The sequence below is a fragment of the Hypoxylon fragiforme genome (genome assembly GCF_022984875.1).
Source record: "Hypoxylon fragiforme strain CBS 206.31 chromosome Unknown GGS25scaffold_7, whole genome shotgun sequence".
NCBI lineage: Eukaryota > Fungi > Ascomycota > Sordariomycetes > Xylariales > Hypoxylaceae > Hypoxylon > Hypoxylon fragiforme.
The window spans coordinates 96,000-113,370 of record NW_026054762.1 but is presented as its reverse complement, the minus strand read 5'-3'; the positions used below and the strand labels follow the sequence as shown (position 1 = coordinate 113,370).

Genomic DNA, 17,371 nt, shown 5'->3' with positions numbered 1-17,371 from the left:
ATGGAAGGGTAGTTACTTACCTACATCTACCAACCTATTACGCAGTACCTGCCTTTCGAGTATAATATTCCGCAAAACATTCATGGGGTAGCGGCACGTTGCCTCATTAGCTCCTTGTAAGTTGCAAGCTAAGCTGGGGTTGACAACTTAGCTGACCTACTACAGTTACATAAAGTATTACCTGCAAGTATTTGGAAGATCATCCATTGGCTAGATTGTTTTACATCATGGTCAGCTTGCCTTGATTATACCTCCTTACCCCATACCCTACATCAACAACCCCAAAAACCCCATGGGGCCGGGCCTTGTTGGAGTCTTGGAGACCATTGTTCGGGATATCATCCAATGACCATCGAATAGTTAGTTATCTAGCTACCTAGTAGCCAATTGAACCTGGTCTTCGGTGTTCCATAAGCCGGTGTATGCTATTCGATTCTATTCGACCCCCCCCTTTTGTTTATCTCCGTTCGGCGGTTTTGCCCATCTTTATTAGACGATCCCCTCTTCCAGATTGGACTTCTTACATCTACTTCTTGTACGGGCAACTTTGACCGAAACATACCGGGCCAATCTAGTAGCTATTCGCCGAACCAACGACCCTCACGACCTTGCGAATGCCCTCACCAGAGCAAACGGAATTGCTTGCTACACCTTGGTATGATTTCATACTCTTTCCCCAGGATCTACTTGGTTGCTAGGTTTCTAGATGGCACCGAGGCCTGTGGACCTTGAGTTGGATTGAATATCCACTCCTCTACATGATGATGGGGTTTTCAAATGTTGGCCACTTGCTAATCTTGGCTTCTTGGCAACAGCGTTACATGTCGAGAACACCATCTAAAATGTGAGAAATCCCAGATTACTCATCATAATCTTTGATCACATCGAAACAACAGGAACTGATTAGTCGAATACGTACCTAGGTGATCGCTCGGTTCCAAGATGTGGTCGCTGTGTTCGCGCAGGTCGCGAATGTAAGCTTGGCTTCAAGTTCAAATCCAGCAAAGGCAAGTCCAAAATCGTTCAAATTCACTATTTCGACAAGTCTGACATGGTATCTACCTACTCAGAGAAATTCGCTAGTAACCAGAAATGGCTCAAGCCGCCAAAACATCGTGAGTTTTGCTATCAGACAAAAGATGAACAGATAGACTCACAAAACTGAGTAGTATTTTATATTGATGAAACACGACCTCTGGCCAATCAAAATCCACTTATTCTAGAGGAAGCAATACAATATGGGTTTCATATAGACGAAAACCATGGTGGGAATCTTCAACGGACCTCTCGGAGTATCACACCTCCGGTGGCTGCTGATTCGACGAAGCGCATACCTGAAAGTCAACCAGGTAGTATTGTGCAGGTTCAAAACTCATTGGGGCACAATGGGCTCTTCACGAGCGAGGGTTCCCTCGCAATAGATTCACAATCTGGCAGAGACTTCTTAGAACCAAAAGCTAGCAGTCCTAGCAATGTGAGGTCCATGCAGGTTGGTAATAACACGCGTATACCACCTATCAGGGATATCTTGACCCCGAATTTCCAAGCCATCTCAGCCTTACCACTTAAAAGCCGAACCGAGGCATTGCTATTTCGGCATTATATACAAAGATTAGCGATATGTGTAAGCTTGGTGACATACACCGCCCTGAAAACTTGCCGTCTGTACAGAGAACTGACTTGAGTGCCTAGTTGGATTTGTGTGACCCGCTGAGACATTTCGAACTTGTCGTTCCTGAGCGGGCTGGAGCATGTCATACGCTCTTAAACGCCATCTTCGCCATAGCTGCCAGGCATCTAAGTCATACGACGGATTTTGATCCCCTTGCCTCGAACAGGTATCATGATGAGTGTTTAAAGTATCTGATTCCCATGCTGAACCATGCTTCAGCGGTATCAGATGAGAACTTATTTGCAGCGACAATAATCCTACGTATGCTCGAGGAGATGGATGGTGAGAGAAAAATTCTAGAATCATTATTGAATTAAGGGCTGTCAACTAACCATGTATGATAGTTCCCACAACAGGCCAGGATACCTACAGTCACTTGCTCGGCATTCATGCCTTTGTCAACGTCGGAGACCATTATATGGTACCTGGCAGCTTAAGCGCGGCATCCTTTTGGGTGGGATTGCGACAAGAAATATATATTGCCGTGATCACCCAACAGCCGGTAAAGGTCAGCTTGGATCATTTTGTCGTAGACCGATCCTTTGAGCTGGCTGATGATTACACGTGGTCGAATAGGGCAATCGTGCTTCTGGCCGATGTTCTCAACTACTGTTTTGGTGAAAATTCATTCACGACCGGTCGTTGGGTTGCTCTTGATGAAGCATGTAGGAAATGGTCGGCTACTCGACCAATGTCCTTCAACCCATTCTTCTATCGAGCGCGCAGTTCACCCCAAGCTTTTCCGGAGATCTGGCACGGCTCAAGCTGTCACGGTAGGTGCCGATGTGCTTATCATCGCCTTATATTGAAGAATGTTGGCTTACGGTCCTGCAGTCATCGGGATTCAGCACCATATCCTTGCACAATTATTCCTAACTCAGTTTGATCCATCTATTCCCAAAGTAGGAACAAATCGCCGAGCAGCAGTTAAGCAAATGACCGTAAGTCTCCTTCCCCTGAAGCTCCTCACCGGATGCACTGACGTGGGACAGCATCGAATCGAGGACCTCGTAAGGGAGTTGTGTGGTATCGGTGCTTGCAACCAGTGGACACCTCCGAGTATGTTCACTGCTTGCATGGGTATTGCGATGTGTACGATATATCCCAAGTCATCACAATGGACTGATCCAGACTAACATGAAAGCGCAGTTGGCGATCAATTCGGAGAACGGACCGATCAGGAGGCCTTGGTCGATATCTTGAAGAGGACTGAAGCAGAACACGCCCGGCCAACCGCAGCAATACAACAACAACTAATGAAAGCTTGGGGATGGGTACCAGAAAATGACGAATAAACCCATTTCAATTGGAGACATCCTATTCGTCAAACTAATACGAGATACGTAAGTGGCTGAACGGGTTGCACATGACCTCCTTACCGGTATATTTACCGCGACTTCCACGATATCGCCTTAGATTACCAAGCTTGACCGAACTTCAAAATTACTTCTATCCAACGTGGGGAATTTGAGATCGAGGGCTAAAAATACCGAATGATGCTAATATGACGTTGCTCCGCTTCAAAGACGTGGAGTGTTGCATATGGACGAGACCAGTGGATGCGATATCTCCCAAATCTAGAACCGGAAAATATTACCCTTTTTCAAACGACCCGGAAAACCATCCGCAGATCTACCCCCTTAAGGTTGGCGTACCTGGCAGGCAGGCCTTTTTTTCTCGGGAGATCACCGCTTGAGCTAGTTCGCTAGATGTAGCTCGGTTCGGCGATTTTTACCTCGTTTGACCCACGCTTTGGTCTTCACGTCGAGCTAGTATGGGACTAGTTATACCACTTACACGACATAGGAGTAGAACGTGTGCGGCGAGGCTTTTGGTACCTATATAAATAATATGTCAAGGATGGTGATGTCTCGAAGAGTTTTTCAACTACATACTCGGCTACAATTGTAACGCTTGCGAATAAATACGAGGCCTATTCCATTTACTATACCTAGCATCAAGAGATACCCCTTTTAATATATCAAATATCATCATGGCACCAGGCGTTCTCTACGACGATACCACCTCCCGCAATGGGTTGGAGCTTGAGGAGACATCTGACCACATCGACACAGTTAATGTGCTGAAGGGCCAGGCCAAGTTCGACGACCAGTCGGCATTCGACTCAGAGAAGGACAAGGCCAACTTCCGACAATACGAGGAGGCGTGTGACCGCGTCAAGAACTTCTATCGCGAGCAGCACACCAAACAGACCGTGGCTTACAACCTGAAGGCGCGGAACCATTTCAAGACGCGGCCCCGTGAAGAGATGACAGTATGGCAGGCCATCGAGAAGCTAAACACACTGATCGATGAGTCGGACCCGGACACCAGTCTCTCGCAGATCCAGCATCTGCTTCAATCAGCTGAGGCAATCCGTCGCGACGGCAAGCCCAGGTGGATGCAAGTCACGGGCCTGATCCACGACCTGGGAAAGCTCCTCTACTTCTACGGATCTGAGGGCCAGTGGGACGTCGTCGGCGACACCTTCCCCGTCGGCTGCGCCTTCGACCCCCGCAACATCTACCCGGACACCTTCGCCGCGAACCCCGACTCCAAAGACCCCATCTACAACACCGAGTTCGGCATCTACTCCCCCGGCTGCGGCCTCGACAACGTGATGCTCTCGTGGGGCCACGACGAGTACCTCTACCACGTCGTCAAGGAGCAGTCCACCCTGCCCCCCGACGCCCTCGCCATGATCCGCTACCACTCCTTCTACCCCTGGCACAAGGAGGGCGCGTACCGCGCGCTCATGGACAAGCATGACGAGGACATGCTGCGCGCCGTCAAAGCGTTCAACCCTTACGATTTGTACAGCAAGAGCGACGGCGTCCCCGACATCAAGGAGCTCAAGCCGTATTATCTCGACCTGATTGACGAGTTCTTCCCGCAGAAGGTCGTCAAGTGGTAGATAGACAGACGTTGGGATTTTCTGTACCTACAGTACCTACCTGCCTAACCTATGTAGGTATGTAGGGTAGGTAGGTACACATGATTTGATGGCTTGGCAAATGAACTCAGTTCATTGTGACGATAAAAGAAAAATTCATGGGATAGGGAAGGGGAAGGGTTTGGCGAATTTTCGGGCATTTTGATTGATTGATCTTTTGGGATGATATTTAACCACAAACACAAACACAAACAAATTAGTTAGTTTGAATATCCATTTAGGTATTTAGATGGAAGTAGGCAGATACCTACTTGGGTTACCTAGGTAATTTTACCCAACTACATAAGATAGTAAAACGAGTTATACTCACGATGCAATTCGTCACTCTCTGCTGCAGTATTATAAGTGAATACCTAGTACGAATATTAGACAGTAAATTCTAGGTAGATATCTAGGTTAAAGCTTTGTATTGGAGATGTACCGGTATAATTTTCTCTTAGTCCCTATATAGGTACCTAGGTAGGGCATATTATAGGCATTCTCCCAAGAGATACAAGTGAACATGCCCTTCAAAGTCACGATAATGTATGTGGCCGAAGAATCAGATAACGCTGTAGTATTCAAACGGTCTTCGCTGTATCTATCTATATAAATACTTCATATCTTCAGTGGCGCGCTAATTGTAGCAGATACCGCCGTACTCCTCATTCATAGACCACGTCCCCGCAAGACCGTGTTCTAAGACGGGTTCATCCAATGCATTCTTCTCTTCTTTACCGAGGAAGAAATCGTTTTGACCCGAAATCTTAGTCTGTCGACTCATGAAACGCTTGGCCCAAGTCAGGACGGACGGTTCGCCTGTCTCATCACGAGCCTGCTTGAGGAAGGGGATTAAGGCAGTGCCGCCAGTGCCTTTGACCTTCTTATGCTGCTCGTTGTTCGAGGCCGTTGCCAGGTTCTGTCGGGTTTTGGCGACTTCGGGACTGCGAACCCTCTTTTCTTGAGACGGTAGGTAAATATAACGTGTAACAATGGCGATGTGGATATCACGAAAAGCGCGGAGCATAGCAAGGCACGCATCATACGCAATACACAACGGAAGATCAGTACCACCACGGCTCTCGACGAACTCTCGGATGTTAGCTACGGCACCGACATCACGCAAAAAGCGAGCGTGAGGTCCTGGCATGTACCGTCGCATGTCGCGAATGAAATTGTGTTGGGGAACCAAGCTACGCCCTTCTCGCTCCGACTCGGATGCTGGATCTGGTTTCTCGCCAGTAGGACGGTGCTCGATGCCAAGAACAATGTCGAAGAACTGGATCAGGCTACTCTGTGCGTTACTTGGCCCGCTGTATTGAACATACTGGGACTCGCCCGTCCCATCGTCGTAGATAACACCATTAGGTAGGCCTGCTTCAGCCATGTTTTTACTGCCGGCGAGAAAAGTGCGGATGCGGTTGTAGAAGTAGCCAGGGTCGCAGCTTTCATGCATACGACGCAATAGTCCACCAAGGTCATCAAGACGTTCGGCAAAGGCACGCAGGCAACGTGTCACGGTTGCGCTATCGCCTTCGCGAGCGGCAGCAACTGCTGTCAACATGAGAGGAATGATGGGACCACCACGAGCCTCGATGGCAACCGAGACTAGGTAAAACCAAGATTCGTCAAGTGACCCGGTGAAGGTCAACAGAGTGGCGATATTATCCAGATCGTCTATCCCCTCATCGACAAAGAGCGGCTTGAAATTCCATAGCACCGAGGCGGCGTAGGTGGAGACGGGTGGAATTTCGAGATGTTCACAAATATCCAAAAGGGGCACAGAAATGCTCGGTGGCACTCGATCACAGGGAATGTCACCTCCCCAGATGTAGCCATGAGCAAAAAAGGTCAGGAGCATGTATGCTCTTCTCCATTCCGCATCATGTTCCAGACCAACGGTGGAGAGAACAGGTAGGCGATCGATGACTCCCCGGAGGCGTTTACTGAGAATCAGATTCTGCAGATTAGAGCCAATGGACTCCCATTTATTATAATAGGGGTCCGGAAGTCTCGTTAAGGGTAGGACATCAGGTAGGAATCCATGGTTTGGCGAGATTCCATAGTCGGATAAGATGGGAATAGGGGGTCTCATCACGAAGATATTATGTCTCTAGTGCTTGGGATAGTTTGAGACAACTTGCGGACGAGTAAATGTGGTGAGACTCTGAGGACTCTGGCAACTCAAAAAAGAGGAAGAAAACCAATTCCTGACGCAAGGAGTATACAGAGAATATCCTGTGATACTCCTCAGCCGTGCGAAATTACAGGTTAGTTGTAAGCATACAATGATAATATGTTAAAGATAGGTAGACAATGATGGGCCGAAGCGAGTTGACGTTGACAACTAAGTACAATAAATACAAGTATATGTCCGAGAATGGAAAGAAAGTTCAAATGATCAAAGATGTGGGAACTTGAAACTTTTATACATTTTCTTAGACATTTTCTTAGACTGTCATGTATAAGACTACTATAAGTTACTTAAGGTTTAGTATTACATGGTATGTATTACCAACCATAGGGTCCAACAAGGTTTAGAAGATGGGGGGTCCCGGCAAGAGTTAAATCTACTATTGTACATAGGTATGTACATAGACATGTATATATTAATTAGTACCTAATGAGTTCAACATGGAAGAGGATACATATATGAACATGACTTGTTCTCATCACTTCCCAGTCTTCAATTATGGGCATTAATAAAGGATAGAGATGGCACATGGTCAAAAATGATCAACTCATATGGCGCCATTGATGTCCGGTTGACTCCGGCTGAATGGATGGATCTAGATCTGCATACATGTACAATGTATGTATGTATGTATGTATGTATGTATGTATGTATGTATGTATGTATGTATGTATGTATGTCTGTAAGCAGGTACCTGGGTATTGTAGGCATAAAGAACTTGAAGCGATACCGGTGGCGTCCGGTAATGCCGCAGTGAAACTTTAAACGTTGAAATTTAGTTACTTGTATCTAGACTTTAGTATGCGGGGTTTTGTCGGCGTCTCAGTTTCACATTCCGTAGCTAGTTACTTGCTTACGTCATCGGTCAGTGTTCAACCAATTTGAATCAACCTTTTGAATATTTCTTACAGCTTTATTCATTCAATTTTCGTACGATAATTACCGTCCTATATTCTTATTCAATTGAGAATAGCTTTTTTCTTCTTATTCTTCGTCCGGGGCCGGCAGCAACAGCGCTGGCTGGGACTGGCCAAAGCCAATATCTTCAATACCCCCATCTTTTACCGTACAACGCCTGCCATGGCTTCTAGAAAGCGTTAGATATTAGACTTGAAATATCTCTTTTGTATATACTAGATTGAATCTTTTCCTTTTATTTCTCGTACGAAGCTAGCTAGATACAATTACTCCTCAAGATCGTCCGTTTCTTCCTGCATTTGTTGAACTGCATTAACTATCCCTTGAGGTAGCTCATCCCCGCGTAGGTTATCGTGCGAAAAGAAAGGGTGGTTTTGTTGAAGTAGCTCGAGTAATTTGATATATTTCTCGGTGCTACCAACAGGAGTGCCAATCAGCTCAAGATGAGGTAATTCCCTTGATAGAGCATGCCTTCGTACGATATCTCGAAGCTTAATATAAGTTCCAAGATGTGGCCGTAGGTGATCTTCTGTTAACAGCCGGCCATCAAAGCCTATCCCTTCTAGCTGCTTTTCGCACCATTCTGTTGTTTCAGGGGTCATAAACTCATCTGTTTCAATATTGTCCAAAGGCTGAGCCATAACTTGAGCAGCTTCGTACGCAGCACTGCCTTTTTCAACAGGAATCCCCCAATTGGCAACTTCTTCCGTATTATATAAATCATAAGGGATTCCTGGTCGTACGTGAGGTCTATTCTTCTGTTTCCGGATGCGATGGCTGTTCCAGATATCCACCAATTCAGCAAATTCCTTTCGAATCATAGGGCCATATATAGCATATACAGCTATTTGGTCAATAGGATCGGCCGGAACAAATAGACCATTATGTATGAGCTCAGTTTTAAAAGCCTAATTCACATATTAATATCGTACGATAATGTAATAAAGGTTATTTACTTACAATCCAACGATCAATAGCTCCTTCTCGAAAGGGCCGAAACCAAGACTCTATTTTGATATTTTTCGTACTAGGCCCCCATAGATGAACAGACGATAGCCGGTTTCCCTGGCGATGAATATGAGTATTACCTTCTTCATCTTCGTACGATATCTCTGTTTGACCGGCTTCTGCTAGAGTAGCTTGGGCACCAGCCCATAAAGGAGTCTCTATACCATGATCGGCTCTAGTAAAACATGGCCGAACTTCTCCTGCCATTACCGTACGAAGAAATTGCTTTAATATACTCATAGCAGTAGTTGCTGATCGCCCTACATAAATCCAGATGATTAAGCTAGAATACGCATCTATGCACGCGTAGATCTATAGGAATAATTAGGATATATATATATATATATATAAATATGTATCGTACGACATACCTGGAATCCAAAATCTGAGAGTTTAGCATAACCATCTAAAGACCAAAGCCAGTTAGGTCCTGGGACTTGAAACTCCGTACGATGGTTCCAACCAGCTTCGCGTCTTCTTTGTACATGCTCTGGATATATATCTTTATAGATCTGATATATCCGGTTTCGTCCGACAAGGATACCAGCTCGTGTTTGCATGAATTTATATAGGTCAGATATTCCATAATACTGTATCGATGAGCTATATTGGGCGGCATTTTCCATGAAGTTCTGAGCTTGAAGCAGAACCTCATTGCGTTCTTCATCCGTACGATATCTCCTTTTTATATTATGCCTAAGTCGTACGACCTGTAAACCTCTAGGGCTTAAATCTACACCTTCGCGAGAAAGTTCTCGAAGGATTGATTTATCATTATATCCATGGTGAAAGACAAGATATCGAATGAAGTCTAAAGTTTGAGGAGTAACTGTTGTACGAGAGTGTCGGTGAAGATCCCAGGTTTTGAGTCTTCTTTCTAAGGTCCGTTGTGAGATTGGAATAAGGTGGGATAGCCATTCAGTAATAGCTTCAATTGAATCACCAATAGACCATCGGGCGATAATCTCATCTTTATATTCGTCTATCTTAGATTGCGGACGAGGCATATTGAATTATAATTTATTGAAAAGCTGTGTAGTTATTAAAGATTGAATTAAGTTGGGTTGATTGATACAAAAGGTTGAATTTTGGGTTGATCAATCGGATAAATTTGCGTCCGATTGAATAATTGACAGTTAGGAATTAGAAATGGTTATGATTGGCCATGGCTTTATCAAGCCCCACCAAGCATTTACATGTACCTACCTACCATCAGCCTTGGCGACGCTCGCCAGTACATACCAGCACGAGGCTTAACATCTAAATTGTTACAGTGTTCAACTCCCAAGTTTAACTATCATGACGTTGTTACTACAACTAAGTTAATCAATCAGCTGCCACCATCACCAAGATGGTCGTCCAGCAGCATGTTCTGAATTGGTTGTATAGTGTATTAACCAGCGTAAGAAATACCAGTCACTTTGCAAGCTGGACACTACTGAGAATACCTTCGACAGGAATATCAAGATGTGAATCGCACCTATAACGATGTAGCCCAAGCGCTATCTCAATACCCTTCACTGTCACCCAGGACAGATGTACATAGTATGGTCAAGCGCCTCACTCACTAATCCTAGTCAACATCCTTCTAACCAATTACGATTTGCAGCCTTCGACAACGGCGTATCAGCTCTCCTCTTACACCTCTCTGGAACCATTCCCGTCATCTTTCGTGGAACGACATATCGATTTCCCATCTCATTATGGATACCACATGCCTATCCACGGGAGGCACCGCTGGGCTATGTTACTCCTACCGAGAGCATGATGGTGCGGCCAGGCCAACATGTTGACCCCCAAGGACGAATATACCATCCTTATCTCGTGGGCTGGGCCGAGTTTTGGGATGTGAGTGCCTTGTTCATGCTAGCTAATATATAATATTTCTCGTCGCGCAAAGATACTAATATCAGCTGCGTAGAAATCATCGTTGCTAGATTTCCTCGCTATACTGAGAGACATATTTGCGAAGGAACCGCCGGTAGTGTCACGGCAACAAGCTCGTCCTGCATCCCAACAACCACTCCCGACCCCGACACCTCCACCAGTACCGCCTTTGCCTCCCGACATGACAAGGCAGAGTGCCCAGCAGGTCCCATCTCCGCATCCTAGCGATTCGAGACCACCTCCGCCTCCACCAAAGGGAAGCGACCTCCCTCAGGTCGTTTCTGGCCCGTCCACTGCCCAAACAGACGGACCCCCACGACCACCCCTACCGGACGGAATTCAACGTCAATCGAGCCAGTATGGTACACCTACGACGACACAGCCGACTCGACTATCTCGATATGACACGGCCCCTCCTTTGCCACCGCAACAAGGGCAATCACATCCCCCTCAACCCTTGCAACCCTACCAGCAACCAGCACCTCCGAATACTCAATATCCACCGCAGCTTCAGCTACAGCCACAATCTACGTATCAACACGGTGGCCCCCCTCAGCCTGGATTTCCATCGCCAGACTCTCGACGTACATCCATGGTAGCTCCCGCCACTCCTATTCCTTACCACGGCCCTCCAGCTGGCCCCCCTCTACAAAACTGGCAACAACCGCCAATGCAACCCAAACCGAAGCCGCCCCCGCCCCCTGACTTGATGGACGAGCCCTTTTCCCTTGCCCTTCCGTCCTCCTCCGCCGACGACAACCTCCTACCGCCACCCATTCCACCTAACCCGGAAAAGGATGCGCTCTTACGCCAACTCGCCTCGACACTCCACGGCCTGCGCCAACGCGCTCGAGCGCAGAACGAGTCTTCTCTCGCTGGTCTCGGCGCCCAACGCGCGGCCATGCTCACAGCCCTTCAGAACCTACAATCCGACACGGCAGCGCTTGCCCCACTCTCTGCCATGCTCTCTTCTAATACCTCGATCTTGCAGCAGTCCTTGCAAGAAGCCGACCGTGTTATCTATTCTGCGCAAACCCGAGAACCGCCTCCCATCGACGACTTACTCGTCGCCCCTACCGTGGTGGCAAACCAGCTGTATGATGCGGCGGCCGAGGAGCGGGCACTAGGTGACGCCATCTTCGTTCTTGGGAGGGCGGTCGAGCGCGGACGGATCAGTCCGACTGTCTTCGTCAAGACGACGCGGGGCCTGGCGCGCGAGTGGTATCTGAAGAAGGCACTTGTGCGCAAGATTGGACGTGGTATGGGACTTGCCGGGTAAGTTAGATGCCTACTTACTTAGTAGCCATGCAGGCTGGCAGGCAAGGAGATACATAATATCCAGTGGCAGTAATCGGTTGGAATTTTGAAGCTTCAAGGAATAAGCGGGGTTATTTACCCCTTTTACTAGCTTGGCCAAGGTGACACCAATAATCACATAGGTATATACTATCCTCGCGTTGGGTTATACGAAGTATGTAACCTAGGTGGGTAGGCATGGAAGAAAGTTGACCTGCCTTAGGTACCTAGGTAGGTAGGTATGTATATATACCCAAACCAAAGATATCTTTTGATGATGAATTGAAGGGTTTTGTTATTCTCACCCTCAAACCTGCAAACCAGGTACAGGTACCTTACCTACTCTTTGGTGTCGTGTCTAGGTATCATCTAGGTCAGATGCGTATTCGTACACAAGTTTATCTACCTAATCTTGCTCACTCAAGAATCAACAACGCAAAGAGGAGGCCAACTAAAAGGGGTCGTCACAGGGAAAAAAAAAAAAAATTAACAAACTTGTTAACTGATTACCTTGCGCTAACTAAGAGGCAGCCTCCGTGTGTCTTAGGAGTAGGTATCTATATCTACCTAGCCCGAGGGCAATGCCTTTTCTCTTTCATCCATGGTGGCCGGCTGGTCTGATTTCAATAATACCTTAGTACCTGACCTTCCTGACCACTAGGATTACTAAGTCATTACTCGATAAGCTACGTCTGTTTATCCTTGGTCGTCCTCTTTCCCTCCCCTATCGCCGAATCTAGGGATACCTACTTCTCTAACCGTGAATTCCATCAGTTGCCTCCCTCCTCGGCACTTGTACCGGCAGCATGTGTAGAACCGACACCGCTCCCTTTGCCTAGTTTAATCCCGCTGCTGGCCTTTTCCTTGTACATGTTGACAATCTTCCTGACCTGACCCGGCCGTCTTGGCTTTGGATGTCTGAGCTTAACATCGTTGATCTGGCGTACTACGAAACCCGAAGACGTCTTCTTGCTCCAACTGCTTTCTTTCTTTTTGCCATCGGATTCTTTCCCTTTCCCCTTGCCCTGCTCGTTATTCTCGCTATTATCGCCGTCATCAGCTCCTGTATCCTTTGCTTTTCCTTTTGCTTTCGCCTTATCTATTCTCTTCTTCTCTCTCTGTTCTCGACGAAGCTTTTTCTCTTCGAGCCTGCGGCGCTTGCGCTCCGCCGTGGTTTGCTGCGATGCCGTCTTCGATATCGGTTTGGCATCGCTCTGCGCATCGTTTAGGCCCTGCGAGGCCTCATCACTGGCCGGTTTATCTCGACACCGTGTCGCCTTAGATAGTACGGTGCCATCGAGTCCGAAGTCGTTGAATTCTTCTACGCCTCCTAGGCTCTCCGACATGCGCGCAAGAAAAGGAAAAGTTCTTCTCATCGACTGATATGTCGATGGTGCTTCATTCCTGAACGTCGCTACAAGTTCGTCATCAGTATTAATGCCCAATTCACTGTGAGATGAATCAGCCGAGGAATGAATTACTTCAGATGTACGATATAGATGGTAGCCAAAGAGTCTTGAACGACGATATCGCACGCGCCGATGAGCAGGCTGCGGCCGTGCGTCAGTATCGTCGACAGTACTCGAATTGGCTTTCTCATCATCATCACTGCTACTACCCCAAGTATCCGCTGACCGAGTAAAGGGGTTCGATATTCGCCGCCACAACTCTGCACTCCGCTGTTTGAATGGGTGTCTGGTTGCATCAGTTTCGGATTGCTTAACACCCTTCCCCTTTACCTTGGAAGGGGTGTGCAGATTGGCATTGTATGATTTGGCTCGGGCAGATGGAACTAAGCTAGCAACTGGAGAATTCTGCTCTAGGCATTCGAATTGTTGTATACGGCTTTTGACAGGTGATTCTTGCTTTAGCGTGGGGTTTTCATGAGAACCATCTACGTCCGCGTCCAAATTTACCCGTAGTTTCGATGCCTCTGCGTCACCTAAGGCTTCCGCAAAGTTACAGGAGAAGTCATCGGTTGAAATTTGTGTGGTCAGCTCAGGGGTCAATATTCTCTCCAACGGCGCAACTTGTGTTTCTAATGTTGTTGTCGACGCAGTTAGGATATTTCGTGCAACACGCTTCTTCACGTTGATTTCTGGCTTATCCCGGTCGCGGTTTTGCCAAAAACCCTTAGAAGGAGCCGGAGACGAGCCTCGAATCGAGGATCGCTCAAAGAACTTTCTGAGGTCCGACACTTTTCCTGCACATCTCGTCATAGCCTCTGATTTAAGGACTGGTCTGGAACTCCTTCGGGTCTTTTTTGGCACCTTAGACTTGCCATCCTTTTTCAACACACCGCCCAATGTACCTATGGAACACGCTTTCGAGGCAGCGGGATAAAGGGGCTGGCTTAAACTTATGTGAGAAGATGTCTTGCTCCCTTGAATAGTTGGAGGAAGCCCAGGCAGTAGACATTGCGATTGAGAATCGACGAACACCTCTCCCTCATCTTTGGGGTCCTCTTGCTCCAGGGACATGGCCCCGTCGAAGTTATATATCCCTTTTTGGCGGAACCGACTGCTTCTTGGTAATGAAATTGTTGGAGTATGCCTAGCGGTGTTGGCTGCAGAGCGAAGGGACTGTTGTGATTCTCTCTCCTTCAACTCTGTCTGGTTGATTCTGGCCATGACACCTGGAGTCGCCTGAGTTACAGCGTTGTCCTTTTGTGTTGTTGTTTTAATAGAGATAGTGCTCCCTCGGTAAATGGAGCCTGGTGATCGAGGAAACTCTTCGTTACTCTGAATAGTTCGAGTTGGTGTTTTCTCCGAGGTGAGTTTGGGTTTTCTAGGCGTCTGAGGCATTCGCTCTGCCGGGCGTGAATTTTGCTCAAAAGATTTACGAAGATCTGCTACGCTTGGCCGTGTTCTCTTCACAGGACTACCTGTAACGCTCGATGGCTGAGCATCTTTACTAGGCGATTGCTGAATGGCTTGGCATTTCGTTTCGTGGCTTTCAATGCTCAATCTTTGTGAAGTTTTGAGAGGACTAGTTAACGATGTGATTGGCCGGTGAGATTTTGCTGGAGGATGTTGCCGAGGGGTATTAGGGGCTGGAAGATTTCGCGGTGATGAATCTGTCGCAACAGTCACAGGTTTTTGTGCCGCTGGCCGTTCCAAATTTGGCTCGGTAGGTTCTGTGAAAGGAGAATATGCTGCCAGCTTAGTTACATTCCAGATCAACAGTCATGGCTATGCGCATGTACTCACTGCTTTTGTGTTCGAAAACTCTTCTACGGTCTGCGATAAGCCTTGGATCCTATCCAGAGCGTCTGGCCGTCCGAGAAGCGGTACTTCGTAACAGGTCATGGTTAGGAGCACAACGTTTCACCTCATGACCATATGAAGCTTGAATTTCCGCTGGGCGCTGTCTTGCCATAGCTGAAGACTCTCCACTTGTTTCTAATGGAAGATGAATTCTGGATACATTATGGTTTCCTGACGCCGTCGTGCTGTATAACGTGTGAACCGGGAGCTTAGATCTGTTACTCATCGGAGGCGGAGATGCCACCTGCCTCGGAGACACACTCGCGGAGTATTCGGCAGGCCTATATCTATCTACAAACGGGTTTCGTTGCACAGGTTCAACTGGCCGGCTCTGTCGTCTCAGAGTCTCCTGAGCTCTGGGAATCACACTAGGTTTGGATTTGAATGAAGTGCCAGTCTCTGCATTATTTACTGCATCGAGGATCTCAAATTTGGATACGAGTGAGCCTAATTTTGCCGTGGTTGTACGGCGTTGCGAAGGGATCTTGGTTATAACGGGCTTAGGCAAGGGGTCGGGGCTATTTTGACGGACTGTAGCAGTAGAGGAATCTCCTATACTTGATGTTTCCTGCTGGTCAAAAGAGCTAGAGCCATCTAGATTCACGTCAGTTCTACGCTGAGGGAGGCGTAGTGGTGGGGGCTTAAGGTCAAGCGTGAAGGGATCAGGATCTTCAAGGGGGGTAGAAGAGGAGCTCTTGTTGGAGCGTGACGTGACAGACGCCATTGACAAATCGTATTATAGAAGAATATGATAATTGAGGTCCCCAAGAAGTCCAAGATTCTGAACCCTTAGAACATTATATCCATTCAAGTAGAGCCAAGGAGCTCCCTGGATTGGCTAACATGTCCAGGATTCTGAAACAAGGAAAACTTGATAATTCTTTACAAGATTTCAATCAGATGATGCTCATGGAATATACAGTTCAATATACAGTTCCTGGAACAAGGCAAGGGAGCGTTTGTGGGATCTGGTTGCCGCTTCTTCATACGAAGCTCAATGATGTAAGGTACCTTAGTACTAGGTAGGTATGGAAGTCGTAGCCCCCTAAAACCTTCGAGTAATGACCTATGGAAGGTGCTAACCTGGTATCAAGTTTGTAGAGTTTCTATAGCAATGATTGCACTTGCCCGACTGCTATATATGTATTTTACCCTAGGCACCTATGGCTTTTGTCACATTTAAGCATTCATTGCCCCTATGTTGGAATATTCAGGTGGCTAGTATAGGGTGGCTTGTAACATCCGCCCCACACCTGTGGCATATATGTACTATCTACATCCCCAGTAGCTACCACTAGAACTTACATATGTACTCTTCTAATACAACAAAATATACGACTCCTGAGCCCTCCGGAAAACCAACACCGTGAGAGCTAAGGACCAACTCATCCCTTCAAATTTTATCCATATCGGACTTGCCGAATAAACCCAACAAATTTATTTCATCAAAGCCACTGACACTAACAAAAATCCCTTGCTTCGTCACCTAGGTAACCAGCTAGCAAGATGGATCCGACAGTAAACAACCCAAACAACAATAACGCCGGTGGCAGCAGGGAAAACGGGAGATATAACCTGCGGAAAAGACCCTTACAAAAACCAACTTTCCTCAGATTTCTCAACGAGCACAACTTCCCGTTTCTCACCAACAAGATCAAAGAAATCGACGATTTACATCAAGATTTTAACCTTGAAACCTTTGACAGCGAGGAAACCACCTACTCACCACCTGCTACCCTGTCGGAACCCCGCTCGCCAAACTCACGTGACGTTTCACCCATTTCACCTCCTAACGATTTAGAAGTTGAATATTTCGGCTTCGAGGTTGTTACCCCGCGCGTTTCACCCAGCATCGGCAGCTCGTCGCCCGGGAGAGATACTCCTGACTCAAAAGAAGAACCTCTACAGGGTAATCCCTCTCAGACTCGGTTGACCACTAATCTGGAAGAAACTCTACAGGGTAGTTCCTCTCAAACCCAAGCAGCTACTCGACCACCACTTCACATCAGGTCTCCCAGTAGAAGACCTGCAGTGAAATCCGCAAAGCAGATTCGACGAAAGCCGAGAACCAAAGCCCCAACTGAATCTTCTCCCCGGCACGATGACTTCCGAAAAGACCACCGGAACCTCCCTAGATAAGCTGACCACGCTTCACTCACCCAACGAGTGGATCCAGTTCAACAGGGAGATTCCGGACC

General features: G+C 47.2%; 7 protein-coding genes across 7 annotated transcripts; 4 read left to right on the top strand and 3 right to left on the bottom strand.

The window, feature by feature from the left end:
- Nucleotides 1–77: 77 nt before the first annotated feature.
- On the top strand, nucleotides 78–3,072 carry GGS25DRAFT_351470 (uncharacterized protein). The gene is made up of 9 exons (XM_049258050.1): nucleotides 78–655; nucleotides 816–844; nucleotides 924–1,115; nucleotides 1,170–1,624; nucleotides 1,693–1,954; nucleotides 2,029–2,445; nucleotides 2,507–2,613; nucleotides 2,665–2,764; nucleotides 2,822–3,072. Exons 1-9 carry the CDS (start codon nucleotides 615–617, stop codon nucleotides 2,965–2,967), a joined length of 1,749 nt encoding a protein of 582 aa, XP_049114342.1. The 5' UTR covers nucleotides 78–614; the 3' UTR covers nucleotides 2,968–3,072.
- GGS25DRAFT_351414 (DUF706-domain-containing protein) lies at nucleotides 3,065–5,038 on the top strand. The gene is made up of 2 exons (XM_049258049.1): nucleotides 3,065–4,889; nucleotides 4,963–5,038. The coding sequence occupies exon 1, from the start codon at nucleotides 3,666–3,668 to the stop codon at nucleotides 4,584–4,586; it is 921 nt and encodes a 306-aa protein (XP_049114341.1). The 5' UTR covers nucleotides 3,065–3,665; the 3' UTR covers nucleotides 4,587–4,889; nucleotides 4,963–5,038.
- A 128-nt stretch (nucleotides 5,039–5,166) lies between these two features.
- On the bottom strand, nucleotides 5,167–7,179 carry GGS25DRAFT_497533 (Indoleamine 2,3-dioxygenase). Its single transcript, XM_049261624.1, has one exon. It carries the CDS (start codon nucleotides 6,697–6,699, stop codon nucleotides 5,242–5,244), a length of 1,458 nt encoding a protein of 485 aa, XP_049114340.1. The 5' UTR covers nucleotides 6,700–7,179; the 3' UTR covers nucleotides 5,167–5,241.
- Nucleotides 7,180–7,742: 563 nt separating this feature from the next.
- On the bottom strand, nucleotides 7,743–9,835 carry GGS25DRAFT_351149 (uncharacterized protein). Its single transcript, XM_049258045.1, has 3 exons — nucleotides 9,096–9,835; nucleotides 8,677–9,036; nucleotides 7,743–8,624 (listed from the first exon to the last, which is right to left on the bottom strand). Exons 1-3 carry the CDS (start codon nucleotides 9,729–9,731, stop codon nucleotides 7,983–7,985), a joined length of 1,638 nt encoding a protein of 545 aa, XP_049114339.1. The 5' UTR covers nucleotides 9,732–9,835; the 3' UTR covers nucleotides 7,743–7,982.
- Nucleotides 9,836–10,075: 240 nt separating this feature from the next.
- GGS25DRAFT_532922 (UEV-domain-containing protein) lies at nucleotides 10,076–12,088 on the top strand (the record flags this gene model as incomplete). The annotated part of the gene is made up of 4 exons (XM_049265633.1): nucleotides 10,076–10,126; nucleotides 10,182–10,269; nucleotides 10,334–10,572; nucleotides 10,646–12,088. The coding sequence occupies 4 exons, from the start codon at nucleotides 10,076–10,078 to the stop codon at nucleotides 11,888–11,890; spliced, it is 1,623 nt and encodes a 540-aa protein (XP_049114338.1). The 3' UTR covers nucleotides 11,891–12,088.
- A 589-nt stretch (nucleotides 12,089–12,677) lies between these two features.
- GGS25DRAFT_523347 (uncharacterized protein) lies at nucleotides 12,678–15,897 on the bottom strand (the record flags this gene model as incomplete). Its single annotated transcript, XM_049264408.1, has 2 exons — nucleotides 12,678–15,043; nucleotides 15,201–15,897. 2 exons carry the CDS (start codon nucleotides 15,895–15,897, stop codon nucleotides 12,678–12,680), a joined length of 3,063 nt encoding a protein of 1,020 aa, XP_049114337.1.
- A 782-nt stretch (nucleotides 15,898–16,679) lies between these two features.
- Nucleotides 16,680–17,312, top strand: GGS25DRAFT_523346 (uncharacterized protein; the record flags this gene model as incomplete). Its single annotated transcript, XM_049264407.1, has 1 exon — nucleotides 16,680–17,312. One exon carries the CDS (start codon nucleotides 16,680–16,682, stop codon nucleotides 17,310–17,312), a length of 633 nt encoding a protein of 210 aa, XP_049114336.1.
- Nucleotides 17,313–17,371: the final 59 nt, after the last annotated feature.